Source organism: Mastigoproctus giganteus, chromosome 7 (genome assembly GCF_048544385.1).
Source record: "Mastigoproctus giganteus isolate SK-2022 chromosome 7, ASM4854438v1, whole genome shotgun sequence".
NCBI classification, from domain to species: Eukaryota; Metazoa; Arthropoda; class Arachnida; order Uropygi; family Thelyphonidae; genus Mastigoproctus; species Mastigoproctus giganteus.
The window spans coordinates 198,357,558-198,375,199 of record NC_143581.1 but is presented as its reverse complement, the minus strand read 5'-3'; the positions used below and the strand labels follow the sequence as shown (position 1 = coordinate 198,375,199).

General features: G+C 32.5%; 1 protein-coding gene across 3 annotated transcripts in view; it reads right to left on the bottom strand.

Annotated features, from left to right (window-relative positions):
- Window positions 1-418: 418 nt before the first annotated feature.
- The window catches only part of LOC150083538 (long-chain-fatty-acid--CoA ligase 6-like), a 238,822-nt gene continuing 221,598 nt past the window's right edge, over window positions 419-17,642 (bottom strand). For all 3 annotated transcript variants that reach the window (XM_090377344.1, XM_090377345.1, XM_090377342.1), the window contains exons 16-20: window positions 15,432-15,548; window positions 9,662-9,805; window positions 8,849-8,950; window positions 3,191-3,262; window positions 419-936 (exon numbers count right to left, since the gene is read on the bottom strand). In XM_090377344.1, coding sequence (XP_090233470.1) covers window positions 799-936; window positions 3,191-3,262; window positions 8,849-8,950; window positions 9,662-9,805; window positions 15,432-15,548 — 573 coding nt within the window. In that variant the 3' untranslated portion in view covers window positions 419-798. The remainder of the gene's footprint in view (window positions 937-3,190; window positions 3,263-8,848; window positions 8,951-9,661; window positions 9,806-15,431; window positions 15,549-17,642) is intronic.

Genomic DNA, 17,642 nt, shown 5'->3' with positions numbered 1-17,642 from the left:
ACAAATATAAAATTGAATGTAATGTAGCTTCAACAGGCTTTATAACTTATAATTTACCATGAATACTTTTAAATTATTAAAATAAATCAAGCAGTGATATGTGTTATCAGTCTACTTCTAGGCTCCATGTTTTCTTGCTCATAATAAATTTTCTATTTACAAGAAAACATAGGACTAGTTTAACTTCTAAAGTAATTTAAGCATCTGTGAGGCACACCTTACTTAAACACAAAAGGAAAATAGGAACTCTGTCTACCAAACAAGAGACTAACTGAAAATAAAAGTTCACTGAAACAGTGGTACCATATTTAACTTTAATAACAATTTAAGCAAGTGCAAGTTTGACTAAGTTCAGGCAATACTACAGAAACGGTTTAAATGATATTATATATAAATATAAAAAAAAAAAGTGCATCAACATGAAAATAGAGATAATCTCATAAATAAGCATAATTAAGATTATTTAACACAAACTACATCTAAAAACAATAAATAATGGAATGTAGCACTGCAATTTCCACCTTAACTGCAGGTTTCTGCAATCACAGTTTAAACAATACTTTTTTTGACTTTCATTATGTTACGTCTTTGGTGTTAATAAAAATTGATTGAGAAATGTTGGAGAATATTAATCAAATCATTTAGTAGTAGAAAGGAAAGGTTATTAAATACAAAAATTGCAAATACAGTATTACTTTTGTAACCTGTGAATCACTTGGTGGTCAGAAGCTATGAACAGTAACCTATCAAATTTAATTTAAGTATTCTTCAAATGAGACACTTTCTGCTAAAAATTAACTATGCAAGAAGCCTGTACATGGATTCTATCTGAGGCATGAAAAATTTGCGGCATTCAGGACGTTTTGTCTTGAGAGTTGGAGTTAGCAATCCATTGTCTGTTGTTAGCAGTTTTGGATGAAGATGAATATCCTTTACCTATAAAAACATATAAATTAATGAATTCATAAGGATTTCTGGAGGCACAGAGAATGATATGTTAAATATTTTTAAGAACATATCTAAAAACATTGGATAAAAGTTAATAGTTCAATAAAGCTGTTGGAGCAGCATATTGGCACTTGCACTGACTACTCACGACAGTAAATGGTAAGAGTTGAGGAATAAGATAAGGTTATATTGGTTTCAGCATCCCATCCCAAGAGATTTACTGTGCTTCTGTGTTCTACATTTCATTACATTAATTTTAAGTTAACTGAACAAGTTGCTTTCATGGGTGGTTTGAGGCTGATAGCTTGGGGGAAATTCAAAGGTCAGCTGGATAGATATCCATTGAGGAGAGAGTCATATTGGTAGCTTATTTTTTTTATTTTTGGGCTGGTGCAGCAAAAGCCTGGGCCTCCTTGCACCATACAACTAATAAAAAGCATAAAATAAGTTTAGAAGTGATCTATTTCCAAACACAAGATATTTGTGTTTGGAAATTATCCATAACTGTTCTAGCATTTTTTTTTAATAGAAAAAAGGCCATTAGGCTTTTAAAAAAGTTTGAATTCCAGTTCTGTTAAGTGTAAACAAGCAATCAATTTTTAGCAAAAAAAAAAAAAAAAAAAAAAATATATAATAATAATAATTGGTGATCATATAATATTTTGTGCTGTGCCATTTCAAAAATAAGAGTAAATAAATTATTCGGTCTGTTTTCATAAGGCTTAGAATGATAGCCGAATTTTGCATTACTAGTATTATTATGCTATACATATAAATGAAACAAAAACTAAAGCTATGATATTTGTAAACAAAAATTAACATTAAATCAGTCCATTCATCCTATATAAACATCTTTCCATAATTTTTTTTTATAGCACTCAGTTGCAAAATGTTTAACAAGAGTTAACTGGTATACAATTTACAATAACTTAAATGCATTGTATACATAACCTATACACAGTGAATTCCCATCATAACACTTGCTTATAATGCTCATTTCTTCTGGTCCCATGACCAATCCTGTGAAGTATGGGGCTCTGTTTATTCAATATGTTACAGGAATGTTACCACAAGAAAATTTATTTTTTGTTTTGGGACTTGTGGGGTGGCCATTTAACTCTCTGACATTCCAATCCAATCACACTACTTGCAAAATTATAGGGGCACACCATCTTTCAGGGGGAAAAAAAAAGCCATTGTATAGCTGTTAAAAGCACAAATTTTCACCTAAATTTTCTTGAAATTATTAAGAAAACTGCATTTGGTTCAACCTATTCCATGTGAGCAATTAATTTTCTCAAATGTAATTTATATTCAAATTATCATGAAACAGTCATGAGCCCAAGCTTGTGCTTGATAACTGAAATTCAAAAAATAAAGCATATGTGATTATCCCCTTGTATAAATGCAATGGTCAGGCCACATCTTGAGTACTATGTACAGGTCTGGGGGCCTCATTTTAGGAAAGATGTAGAGCTGCTGGAATGAGTACAAAGGGCAACCAAGATTTGTGATGGGAACAAAGGGTTGCTTTTACGAAGGAAGGCTCAAGTTCTGCAAATTGCAACTTCTGGAGGCTAGACACCTGTGAGGTGATCTGATTAAAGTGTATAAGGTCTTGAATGGTTCAACAATGCTGAGGATTCTTCCACTTGCCCAGATTAATCACCTGAGGGGACAAATTCAAACTGAGGAAAGACAGTTGTAGAATAGATGTGCAGAAATTTGTCTTTAGCCAGTGGGTGGTTGATTGCTGGAACAAACTTCCATCTGTTGTTGTAGAAGTTGACAGCTTAAATAAATTTAAGGCAGAACTATACAAACATTTGGAGTAAAGAGATGGGTGAACTGAGGTTTTTTATGGCTGATGCTATATAAGCTTGCTTTCTTGAATCATGTGCCTCTATTAATGCTAATTATATAATATAAATTTAGCTAATGCATAATATAAATTTAGCAAATCAAATTTGTATTAATAATTTCAATTTTTCATTTTCATTAATTTCTGAATTGACTCATCACATTTTGTAGAAATCATACTGAGTTATGATTAACAATAACAAAAAAAAAATTGCTCACAAGTAGTTTACATTATTAAAATTTTAATCTGTGGTGCACATTTTATTCATCTGTAATCATACATTATTTAATCAATAACCTTAATCACTATAAAAATTTGCACTGCATTTTTTGTAAGATTTCAGTAAAGCTAACTTGTGTCTGCTTAAAAAGAAATTCTCACCTGCTCAAATGATTTCAAACCAGCTTTCCTGCCTATTAATGTTATGTCATCTAAAATAGTTTTCTTTAAAATCTATATAAGAAAACATGTAATTAGAAGAATTTAATTATAAATGGTCTGCACCTTAACAAATATAATATATTTCATATATGAAACATGTAACTACTCAAACAAATCTCTCCTTTCCTCCCCTAGGAATGTTAATACCATACTAATATAGTTAGGGAAGGACATTACATGGTTGTTTTCCATTAAGATTATTCCTATATTTAATAGTACATTACTCTTATACCATATGAAATTAATAATATAGTTTATTAAGCTATTTGCCTAAACTACTATACATTAAGGTGACATTTCAAGTATCTTATCAATACCAATCATCAGATGATGCTGTTGGGGGAACAAAAAATAGAAAGGGTTACAAATTTGAATATATTACAAATATAATTACCATTATTACAATTACCAATATTTTAATTACAATTTTTTCTAATAAAAAATTCTAAGTCTGAATTATTGTTACAACAGAAACCAGATATTTAATTAAGTAAATCTTGCGTAAATACAAAGATTAAATTCTTACCTGCTGACAGACTCCTCTTACCGATGCTCGTAGAAATCTTATGTGCATACAGACAAGGGGTGCTGCCAGCAGTTAATTTATAGATGAGGGATTAATTCTAATAGCCAATAGAATAGTGCAGATTTCTATCCTGGATCTGGAGTTATTGTGAAGTGGAAGCCTGAGGTGACTTTTGCTCACCTCAGCAAACTGTTTTTCTAGAAACTTGATTGCAGAGGCTCAACATTATGTTCTTTGGCTATTTTTGAGACAGTAGATTTAGGTTTTTGGGCTACAATCCTTTTCACTGTCTGTGAAAAGAATTGTAGCCCAAAATTTCACTGCAATCTTTCAACTCAGCTTTGATTTTCTGCCACAGTTTTTCCTATCGTATTTTGTTTTTCCATACTTAGTGAATGCAGACCACTTTTGATACAGTTTCTCTGGATAAATTAAACAAATCAGCAGTTTTAGTTGCCGATGCTCAAACTACACCAACAATTTGGCCTCTTTGGAATTCAGACAGGCCTGTCATTTTCTTAGTGTATCTTTTTTATATCACCTAAATAAACATCAGCTTTTATCATCATTCCTTCACAGTGCTACCTGCAACACACACTACACAGCAATTACAAAACCTATTTTTTTTTTTTTTTTATGAAAACCTCAAACACAAAAGTTATCAAAACCTATAGTACTTAGTACCATGCATGGGTTGAAGGAGAAGTATGGGGGGGGGGATGCTGGAAACTTTGCTCGAGAGACTAAACATGGGTTTCACCACTTCAAGCCTCCAATAAGCAAAGTGGTGGTATTTCACCGGTTGATGAAAGTCATCTACCACCTCCATGAAAGTCATCTACCACCTCCACTACTTTTCATAGAAAATTCCAATACAGTAAAATCAAATTAATGGACTATATAGCAGGGCTGGTCCACTAAATCCAATTGTCTTAAACTCTAAAGAAATTCATATATTCACCGAAGTTGCTAAGAATGTTATGAAAAAAGGGCTGTGCTATGAAATAATAAAAGTATATATATTGTAATAAAGTATTTTACTGCATGTACTGGCTGTGTAGAGAAGAGCTTGAAACTTTGCTCTGTTGTACAGTAGTAATGGAAACTGATCAAAGCTTATTCAGAGTCTGGAAGGTGATGATTAGGAAAACCCAGGTATCCTTGCTCTCTATGATGCAAATCTTGTAAAGGGAGTGGGAGTAGGGTATGTGAATTTGGGTTTGATAAGTTTGTTCATAACAGCAACACCTGTAAAAATTGGTCACAAAACAGAACAGAAATGATTCATATGGTATTTCTGTGATTATATGATATGGCATTGATAAGCAAAAGCAAGGCTATCTCCTCCGTTATTTGTAAATTAAAATGTTTCAACTGATGGTAAATACTACCAGACTGAGGTATTTACATCATTAGGTCTCATACAGATGAAGAGCTTCGTTTGGTAGATGCTGTCCATTAAATTTCCAAAGTCTATTTTTTATTTAAATCAGTACAGATTAAAATCCTCTAAGAATATTATATTATTCTTGAAAACATTTTTAGTTCTCAGAAAAATCCAATGAGATAGTGTTAAAGTTCCCTCAAATTTACTTTTGTGGTTACTTTTTGTTCCCATCTCTTAAAAAAAAAAAAAAAAAACTATTTTTCATCCTACCCCTCAATACAACTATTTCTGGGAGTAGCATCCATCCCCTAGATACCACTAATTCCTCCTAGCTTATGCCACAGTTGTAAATTTTGCATTCAGCTGTAGTTTCACCATTTTAAAAGGAAAAATGGCAATGACAAAATACTTCAAAGCTAGGCATCATTTGATACCTGCATAGTTTATCAAGACCTACTTTACTTTGTAGTGTGCATATCTTAATGGCAACCATTCTGAAAGTAATAACAGTGTCTGTGTTACTGATATATCACATCAATGAGTGATAAATTACTACTGCCAAAAAAGAAATTCTGGTTCGTCATAACACCCACTGTTCATACAATTAATGATTAAGATCTATTTTCTGGTGTTTGTTTTCTTCACAGAGTCAAGATGTGTATAAGTGTATTCCTCGCTTTTCATTATAAAAAACAAAATAGTTCTTTTTGCATCCTACTGCAAAATTTAGGTTCAAATTCCATTGAAAACTGGACAGATTTCTTTAAAGCCTTTCACTTAGGGATAATTAGCTAGTCATACTCAGAGATGTAGCCCCAACTCTACCCTTCCATGAGGTATTACAGGTTTTAATCCCACAAATAATACTTTTCTGATCTGATTATAATTTTTTCATTTTTTTTGCAAAATGATCACTGATAAAATAAGAATTTCTACATTTCACGACAACATTTGTACAAACCTTTATATCACTGAAATAAAGGTTATGTGTAATGTTTGGTTTATTTTTAATATATCTTTAACTGCATTATTTTATAAGGACTGACATTTAACAATATGTTCTCTCACACTTAATTTCAGGAAAATGACCCTTTTGAAACCTCTAAAATTTTAAGTATAATTAACTTTTTTAGTTTTCCCAAATGACAACAGTTTATTGTTTTGTTTTACAGGCTTCTCCATTTATTGCCTGGTTCCAAGTTTGCCCATCTCTCCACATATCATCTAAATTCCTTTCTCTCATAATGTACACTATTCCTCTTCTCCAAGTTATTCAAGGTTTCCCACATTTTCTTCTACCTGGAAGAGACCAATCAAATACTTTTTTTTGACCATCTCATATCTGGCATTCTTCTGATGGGACTGTACCATTGCAAAATTTTTCCTTCACTCTTTCTACCAACAGATTCTAGCTAGTGCATCCATTCCCTAATGATTTCATTCTGCATTCAATAGATCTTTAAAATATATGACAGTTCCTTCCTAGACCATCCATTTCCATTGCACATAGCCTTTGTTTCTGGTAATGTGTTAGGGATCATTCTTCACTTTGATATATCAAAATCACTTTAAATTATAGCCCAAATAATAATTGCTTTTGTTCTTTCACGTATTTCTCGACTCGATTTATCAATACAGAGCTCCTCCTGCTTGACTTATGCAGTAACCACATCTTTCTCACAAGTGCCTGATTTATGCAGTATTGTACCTAGATATTTAAAATGGTCATCCAATTATTTTTCAACTCCTGGGTATATCCAAATCATCCCCTTCTCTTCCTATCACTAAATATTTTAGTTTTCTGAAGATTTATCTTAAGTCCACCTAATTTACATGCCTCAACTAACTTTTTAGTCATATTCTACATCCATTCTGTCTTAGGCTATTCTCACCTAATCATCAGCAAAGAGTAAAGAACTTATTACTTTCCCCCTGACTGGAACACCCATTCCTTAACAGAAGGTGTCTGTCTCTAATTACATTCTCCAAATAAACTTTAAAAAATGGTTGGAAACATTCCATATCCCTGCCATAGCCCTTTTGTTCTAAATTCTTCTGATATTTTTCTTCCAACTTTGACTGTTGCCTGGACTGTGTCATAGATTCTCTTTATCAAATGGATAAGAGGTTCGTCCACCGACATCTGATTATGAATATGTTATCCATACATGACTTCCCCCAACCATAAATCCAGCCTGCTACTCAGAGATATTCCTATTAACCAAAGCTTCCAGTCAATACCTCATTACCCAGTACTAAGCTGGATATCATCATCATCATTCTTTTTTTTTGGTGATTCTCATTCTCTCTCTCTCTCTCTCTCTCTCTCTCTCTCTGTGTGTGTGTGTGTACTCAAATTTTTTTTGGCTGGTGCAGCATAAATCTCAGGCTTCCTTGCACCATATGGCTAATAATAATAATGCTGCTTATTCCCATATAATTATTTAAATCCTTATTTTCCTTTTTTATAAATGGTTGAAATATAAGAAATTCCATTCATCAGGTATATTACCTCCTTCTAAAACTTGATTAAATCATTTTGTTATAATTCTATGTCATACCATCCATTTTTCCACAATTCCATTGGTATTCCTCCCAGTTCTGCTGCTTCACCATTTTGAGATGTTCTAAGAGCATTTACCTTTTCTTGTAAAATTGGCTCCATCATCATTATGTAATGCTGCTTTGACTTCCTAAGCACCATTACAGAGTCATTTTTAAAGTGCTATCTCTCCTCTGTAATGAAAATCATTACAGAGGAGACAAAACATTTCCAATATACTTCCAACCCTGGAGTGTTATCATGTTCAGTTTAAACTTACATCTGAATCACAAATTCTTCTGATTGTTTTCCGCCTGTCTCACTTTCCCATATCCTACTGTATGATCAATTTCATAGCATATTTTTTCCAAAACCTTTTCTTTACAATATTGTAATTACAACCTGTTTTGCCTCGTGTTTGAGGACCTTATACCATTCTAAGTCTACTTCACTTTTAGAATTTAACCAAGCTGATATGCCTCTTTCTTTCTCTTTATTGAAATTACTGCTGAAAGTGACAACAGTCTGTTAATATATACTTGCATTAGTGTGTAAAAATTACTCGTTGTTCAAACATTATACTTTCCTGTTACAGTTTTTCATTCAGCTTAATTCATAACTAAATTAAACTTTAGCCTTGTCTCATTCCATTTTAAAATAATGTTGGATTTTTGAATGCTGAAAAAATTCTTAAATTTTTTAAATTCACCTATTCCTATGGTATCTGCCACCCATAATTTTTTTTTTTTTTTTTAAATTCATATAATTACACGAGGCAGGGTTTCATTCATTAACCTAGAGTTGTTTTAACATACAGAAAAAATAATAATAATAAATAAATGTGAAGACTACTGATATTTTATCCAAATATACTGTTTATATTAGTTTTATAACCGAGATAAAACACAAAGAAATTTATGTATTACTGAAAACAATTAGAATTTTTAGTATACCAAGCAAAGAACTATTTTTTAAATAAATAAATAATAATAAAAAAATATATATATATATAAAATCTTAATTTCAATATTCACTGCTTTTAAGGCATCAAAATCCAAATGAATTTAAGTTACTGTGCTCATTTCAATGAAGTAACATAAAAATATGCATGCATTAAAATATTACATTTATGAATATATGTACCTTATTTTCACAGAGTTCTTCCAAACTGCCTTCAATATTCTTTTCCTTACTCCACTGTGATACTATTTCTTTCTCAGGAACAACTATTCCTACCAAACATGCCTAAAAATATAGAAAAAAAGAAATTCAATTCACTCAACACTTCAGACTTTTTATATCAGTACCATCATTAAGCATTATAAAATAATTTAAAATGCCACCTCTTTAAAACCATATCATTTCCATCAAGTTGAGAATGATATTCCCATTAAAAGTTACTGTAAAATAGCAATTATTCTACAGCAAGATGAACAATAAGGATACCATTTGTTCCTCAGTATGATCAGGATGCCATTCTTGCTGAACTGTTTATTTTGAAAGATTGTCTTCAGTGATACTTATACTGTGTAATTAATTTTATTTACAAATGATTAAAAAATATATTTTTAAAAATATTTTATTTCAGATTTAGGCTTACAGTTTCCTAAAGTGTCCACAAAAACCATTTTGCAAGTTTTGGCTTGAAATTAGACCAAAAAATTCCTTAGAATGGGAACAAAATTAAAAGGATAATATTAATGTTATCCTATAAGTGTTTTTGGGTTTTTCCATAAGTCTACTAGGTAAGATGGCATTTTTGGCCATCTTACCTAGTATACAAAACTTTTTTTTTTGTTCAGTGACACTAATACTTTGTGCAATATTTTTATTTGTTTATTTTTTATTTTTTTTTTTTTTTGGTTCTTCAAAATGTTGGGCATCATCCCCTTCCTTTTATTATATACATTCCAAATAATTCATATTTATACCTTATGTTTATTATTAACTTATTACCTTTAAACTTTCACCATGAATGAAGATTTGGGCTACAAAGGGACTTCGAAGATAAATATTTTCAATTTTTTCTGGAACAACATATTCACCCTGAGAAAGCTTGAAAATATGTTTTTTTCTGTCCAAAATTTTTAATGTTCCATTCTAAAAAGAAAGGAAAATGAGTTTGCGATTTTATATATATAAAAATAATTAGTCAACTATTTAAAATAATCCAAAATCTGGGATTTTCATCTTATTAAAACATTATGCATGTTATTTTAGGAGCATGAAAACCAAATCAAAATGAGTTTTATCCTCTTAAAAAAAAGCATACAAGATAATGTTATCAAGCTGATTTTATTATGTTATTAAATACATAATATCATATTCAACTAGGTACAAATCCCACTACAGGATCTGCATCTATCTACTATCACTGAAATCCACTATTTATAATGCAATTACCAAAACATTTGCATACTCATGTCTTGCAAAACTTTCCCACATGGGAAAGTTTTGCAAGTGATACCACAAGCAAACTAAATAAGAATACTGAGCAGGACAACTGAATTCAAATAGTTATAACAAGTATTTTATATTAACATTAAACAATATTAAATAAATAAAACATTATACAATTAAGACATTGTATAAATGTATATTATACACTAATACTAAAAGTGCTTAAAAATATGAAAACAATTTCTGCCAGTTTTTAATTTATTTTTAATGATTTTAGCATCACAATTTTAATACACAAATTCACCAAACTTATACTAGCAAATAAGCAGATTTAATAAAATTGTTAAATATAAGTACTGTAGAGGTAGCAAGGGAAAGGTATAAATAAAATTGTAAAAGATAAATATCATTTATGATTAACACGCTACATAAAGCTCAGTGAATTTGAACACTGTAATGGGGTGGCATATTTCAGAGTTATTCATTAGAATCAATGAAGGCAAAATAATGCAAGTAAGCTAGGCTAATTTATTAGCAGCCTTAATTTTTGGAAAAAATTAATAATTCTAAAAATTTATTATCATCTAATTTCATCTCTCTATCTCCTCAGCTCTAGTTCTACAAGAATAGGTAGCAGACTGTTCAACAGTTGTTCACTGTAACCAAATGAAAAGTTAGTTAGCTATGCCAAAATTGAATGTGAACCAGAGACTATGTATTTTGATAATAAGCAGTCCCCAAACAATTGGTTGTGTCAGCAGAAAAAAGCACACACAAAACTGACACAGAATCACTCAGAGGTTCAGAAGAATGTAGGAACAGTTGCCAGTGCACACATACAGTGAACTAAATAAAGTAGAGTTCTGTGAAAGAGCTGCCACACACAAGCTTTTTCTGTAAAAGTTAGTGTACAGCAACTGGTGTGATGGCATCATGACTATACAAATTCATCCTAGAGTGGAAAGATATTCCCTGGAGCAATTACTCTTGATATACACATTTTTTTTCATCAGGTAGAAGAACTTGGATGAGAAGATATTCACCACCCTTACTGTGAAGCATGGTTCAGGGTAATCTTATGGCATGGTATTGGACTGATGGTCTTTGTGGGTGATACCTTGCAGAATGATCTGCATTGTGACATTCTTAATAATACCATTCTTTCAACACTAATACCATTTTATCATGAAGAACCCTTGGTTTCTCAATGAGGTATAGTTACACTCCCCCCCAAAAAAAAAAAAAAAAATTTGGTGTGCAAGAGCTTGTTTGGGGAGACAATAACATAGGCAGTGAACTGTAGATCACTGAAATAAGCTGCCCCCAAATATGGAGGAGGCGGCAAGTCTGACATTCAAGACAGAATTGGATCATCACTTTTTTGGTACTATGAAAATTATGAGTGATGGTTTTTTTTTTTTTTTTGTTTTTTTTTTTTGCCAAATGGAGAAATTAACTTCCTTGCATTATTGGTCATCCTTAGACTCAAGTCCCCTGTAGTGAAGCATTCACACCTGACTGCCCATTCATGCTGCCTAAAAAGATCATCATAATCTTGGCAATCATTTGGCCTATAACATACCATAATTTTTCCCTTGTCACTAGACTAACTTCCACCCAAGTTTGATGAGATTCTGGAAATAAACTGGTGTGACTTTCAGGTAGCTTTTAATAAGCATAATTCTCCTCCCCCTCACCTCTCTATTTCTTCTGTACACACTGTATTTACCATAATATGAAGTTGAAATAATGTAGATTGAAAATAAAGGATACTTGGTACACATCTTTTTATATGGCAAAATCAAAATGTGAAGTGCTATTATTCTCTTTTCGCAAAAAGGAATTACAGGATGGTACGATGTACGGGTATTAGTAGAGACAAATGATGAGAACTTATTATACAGCATCAGCCCTGTATCAGCTATTCATATTTCTAATCCTTCCTTAAATTTACTAAAACCATCACACAACAGCAGATAGTTCTGTAAAAATAACCACTGCATAACAGTTATTTTCAACCAGAACTTTTTCTTACAAGCACTATCTGGCTGCTCATTTAGACACATGTTTTCATCACTTAATACAGAGTTACTAATTGTGGCGACCTGTTATTGACAACAGAACCAAATAGTTCTGAAACCAATCACAAAAGTGTCTGAGTTTTGATTCACCTAATGGGTAATGTCCCTTGATTAAAAATTATATTAGTTACTTTAGGTCAACTTGTGGATAAACGTTCACTTCTAGAGGGCCTAAGCCCAAGCTCTGTCAAAGGAGGGACAATGGGGTCTCCAGGCATTTATGACAGAAAAACAATGCAGTACAGTGTTATTTTTCTCAAACTATTTCAATAATTGTACTGAGATAGCGCCCACTTTTTTTACATGATAAATGAAGTTCCAACAATCAATTTCTCTCTATTCTATGGCTGAATGCAAATTTTCACACATCTATCCTGCAATCATCCTTTTCCAATTTAAATTTATGTCCATTTATGGGTGTTGTCCAAAAAAAAGAGTAAGGATGCCATCAACATTTAGTTCACTCAATCCATTTAAGGCCTTAAGCACTTCAATCAGGTCTCCTATTTACATGTATTGATAATTATTTTCCACTTGTTAGCTATACAAAGGAACTGATGCACATATGTTGGATAAGACAATTCTTATTAAGGCGAGGTTAACAGAACTGTTTCTATTAGATACCATTGTTTTCTCAGGTAGTAGAGTGCCTCACATGGAATTTTCTTATTTTATATACAAACATGTCCCTTTCTATTCAAAAATTTCCTTCTTGACCATATGGATCAGGTGGTGGTCTGCCTGTACTAGCCTCAAAGTCCTCTTGCTATCTTCCCCCTCAGCCTTCCCCTTGACATGATTCCTTTGGGTTTATAAACAATGGCTATTTTAGGTCATCTGCTTGTCTCTGTTCTTCAAGTGATGCTTTCATCTTTTTCTACATGATGATTTTATATACTATACCATTTAAAATAATAAATAATATATATATTTTTTTCTTTTTTTTTATATTTCTAATTTTTAAGAACAAATAGGCATTATTTTGATATCATATATTTGGATTTCAGGAAAGCTTTTGATACTGTTGTACATGGAAGACTCCTGTACAAATTAAGGGCAAGTTGCTACAATGGATAAAAGGATGGTTGAGTGGGAGAAGACAGTGGTAATCAATGGATACTGCTCTTCGTGGACTAATGTTATTAGTGGTGTCCCCCAAGGTTCAGTGTTGGGTACATTGTTGTTTTGTATATTTATCAATGATATTGATGAAGATATATCAAGCTTAAACAAACTGCCTAAACAAACAATTTTTGGTTTCAGTTTTATAGTTGAATAAGTCTGATGTAATTAGATCATTCTGTAATATACTTTATCTATAAATAGGCATGCAAAGGCAGATGAGAAATCTTTGGCAATGAATGCAAAGAAAATAGCAAAGACTTCTTTACTTATATAAACTCTAAAAGGAAAGGGATGAATCAGATTGGTCTACTTGATATCAATGGTTTGAATGTAGATGATCATTCTCAGATAGCTGCCAAACTAAATGAGTATTTTGCATCTATATTCACACGTGAGGAGTTATTCAAACTAACAGGGAGTTAATTGATTTTGTAATAACTGAGTCCAAAGTGGAGGAGAAATTGTTGAAATTAAATGTAAGAATGGCACCTGGAGTGGACGAGATCAATCTAGTCATATTAAAAGAGGTGGCAAGGAAGCAAGCAAACTCTTAGCCATAATTATGAGAGCATCCTTGGACTCAGGGGAAGTCCCCATAATTGGAGATGTGCAAATTTAACTCCAATTTATAACGGGAGATCAGAGGGTGACAAGTAATTGCAAACCTGTTAGTCTGACTTCTGTTCCAGGGAAAATAATGGAGTCACTGGTTAAAGAAGTACTGCAGGATCATCCAGACAAAACAGCAGTAATGATTCAGACACAGCATGGGTTTGTTAAGGGGAAGTCTTGTCAGACCAATATGATTGGATACTATGATGAGGTCACAAAGGAACTGGATGCAAAAAATAATTTTGATATCATATATTTGGATTTCAGGAAAGCTTTTGATACTGTTGTACATGGAAGACTCCTGTACAAATTAGAGCAGTATAACATTAAGGGCAAGTTGCTACAATGGATAAAAGGATGGTTGAGTGGAAGAAGACAGAGTGGTAATCAATGGATACTGCTCTTCGTGGACTAATGTTATTAGTGGTGTCCCCCAAGGTTGTGTTGGGTCCACTGTTGTTTTGTATATTTATCAATGATATTGATGAAGATATACCAAGCTTAATGTCAAAGTCTTCAGATGATACAAACATTGGGAGGGTTGTTAATAACAGTAATGACAGTATGCTGCTGCAAGAGAATCATGGCAGATCCTGTTGCAGCAGCATACTGAACAGAAAATTTGAGCAGATGGGCTGAGAGGTGGCAACTGAAGTTTAACATTGACAAATACAAAGTACTGCATATGGGTAGCAGTAACTGCAGAGAAATGTACCAAATGGATGGTGTTACACTTGGGGTAGTGGAGAATGAAAGAAACCTGGGGGAAATTGTGCAGTCAGATACGAAGTTTTCTGAAAGTGCAGACAGGCTGCTAGAGTAGGTCGTGGGGGTCTTGTCAATTATATACAGGAATTTTGCAAGCAGGGACAAGGATGTGATTATCCTTTTGTATAAGGCAATGGTCAGGCCACACCTTGAGTATTGCGTACAGGTCTGGAAGCCTCATTTTAGGAAGGATGTAGAATTGCTAGAACAAGTACAGAGAAGGGCAACAAGACTGGTGAGGGGAACAAAGGGATGCTCTTATGAAGAAAGGCTTATGTTCTGCAAATTGCAGCATCTGGAGACTAGCACCTGCGAGGCAATCTGATTGAGGTGTATAAAGCCTTGAATGGATTAAGCAGGCTCAATGCTGATGTAATTCTTCGGCTTGCTCAGATTAAGAACCTGAGGGAGCATAAATTGAAACTGAGGAAGGATAGTTGTTTAATATATGTGTGGAAATTTTTTTTAAGCCAGTGGGTAGTTTATTGCTGGAACAAAACTTCCATCTGTTGTTGTGGAAGTTGATAGCTTAAATAAATTCAAGGTAGAACTAGACAAACATTTGGAACGAATGGTGGATGGGTGAAATGGTAAGGGTTTTTTTTTTTTTTTTGGCTGATGCTGTATAAGCTTGTTTTCTTGCATTATATGCCTGTACTAATGCTAATAATCATTCATAAGGTTCACTTAGTTGACTCAAACTTTTCATACAAAAGAATGAAAAATGGAAGCATACTTACAGACAACCACATTCCAATATCTCCTGTGTGTAGCCAACCATCTGTGTCAATAGCAGCAGCTGTTTTCTCAGTGTCTTTCAAATATCCTTGAAACACATTAAGTCCTTTTACACAAACCTGAAACAGATTTAATTTTGTTTATTTGAAAAAAATGCTACAGAAACCACTTTAAAAAGATTATATTTCTTTAGACATCTTATATTGTAAGGTACCTTGAAATATACCAAATGCTTTGTAGCTTAAAACATACAATATCAAAAATCAAGTCTATTTAGGAAATCAGGTTTTATAATTTAAAACAGCTATCTACTACACTTAATGTCATCCTAAGTAAAATGTTTTCTTTTCTTTTTTTTTTTTGGAAAAAAAAAAAAAGATAGATAAAAAAAAAATTAGTAAGTAGTTAACCTTTCAAGTGCAGGCACAATAATATGAAAAATTTGTATGCACTTCTGCATTCAATTTCTATCCTGAGAACATTTTGTTCCCTCCAGTGGTAGTGAACAAATTTCAACTGTCAAGGTGTCAGCTTATAGTCACATGGCAGATACCATTATATGCATGCCAATCTATATTGCTAATTCATTTTAACAAACAGTACCACCAAAAAAAATCTGCTATTTATTTAAAACTCAAAGCACCATCAACAACAGCTGCTTCAGGATTTACTGCTCCCTCCTAAGATGACGGGTGGCACTATCAGCAAATTCTGACTGGTAAACAATATATTAAGTCTAAGTGAGCAGTCAAGTGGCATGTGGACAAAAATGTTCATATTAAATGGATAACAGTGTACCTTTACCCCTAATAGCAGGTCAAAAGAATTCATTTTTAAATTAATTTCTTCAGATTATGTTCAAATAATGGAAGTTGACCACTTTAAGATTGTCTGCTATTCTAGCAACTCTGATAAAAGTCCAATGTTACTCCTAGTATATCCAGGCCTAAATAATTGAAAATATTTCATTTTTAAAAGTTAAAATTGATTAAAGATAATTTATGTTCCCATATACTAATTTTCAACAAAATTAGTTCATTTGAATTTTTATCTAATCCAAGATTATCACACCAGTCCACAGATATCCTCTCATTATATTAGTATTAGCAAATGATGCAACACCAGCTTACACAATATCAGCAAAAAATCATCCACATCATCTGTACATCCTTCTAATGAGGGGACGGATAGATTACAAAATTTGTCTAATCCTGACTTTCTTGCAATAACCAGTTATTCTCTGGCTGAAAGCATATTTTTGCACATCTATCATGTAAACAGCTTTTTTCCATCTATATATATGATTATACATATTTGAATAACGTTTAAAATAGTTGGAAACGGAATCTTTCATAATAAAAATAAAAAAGGTACAGCATACATCAGAGGCAGCAAAAAGCATATTCCTCTACATGATGCTTGAAATATAACCATAAAAAAATTAGAATGAGAGTTAAAAATAAATAAAATAATGCCAGCAGTATGGCAAGACAAGAGCGAAAATAGTCTAAGTTAAACCTAAATTAAATCAAACCAAACAGGGAGGGAAGAGAGGGGTAACAAGAGTAAAAATATTGCAGCAGAAACTCTTAAAATAATTTAGAAAATCTAAATGTAAGAATAATAATTCATTGAATTTTGAAAGCCAATTAAATAGAAATTTAACGGCGCCCCTGAGGGGCACCAGGTCCAAATTTATGTGAAATATCACCAACAGAGATGTAAACCACTACAATAAAACAAAACAAAAATAAACCAAAAATAGACTGAACATTACGCCCATCTCGACAGAGGACCACAAGGCCAATAATGGTCAGGGAATTGCTGCATTTCGATATGGACCTGGTGCCCGTCAGAGGGGGCGTCGTTAAATTTCTATTTAATTGGCTTTCAAAATTCAATGAATTATTATTCTTACATTTAGATTTTCTAAATTATTTTAGAGTTTCTGCTGCAATATTTTTACTCTTGTTAGCCCTCTCTTCCCTCCCTCTTTGGTTTGTATGGTTTTATATATATATATATATATATATATATATATATATGGTAATTTGCAGAAGTGAAATATTTCTTGGTAAGAGTACCCTTTTTTGTGCCCCCAATTGTTGCTCTTCTCTGCATTTGTTCCAATACATCTACATCCTAAAATGAAGCTTCCAGACCTGTATGCACTACTCAATAAGTAGTAGCCTAACCACTGCCTTATATGAGAT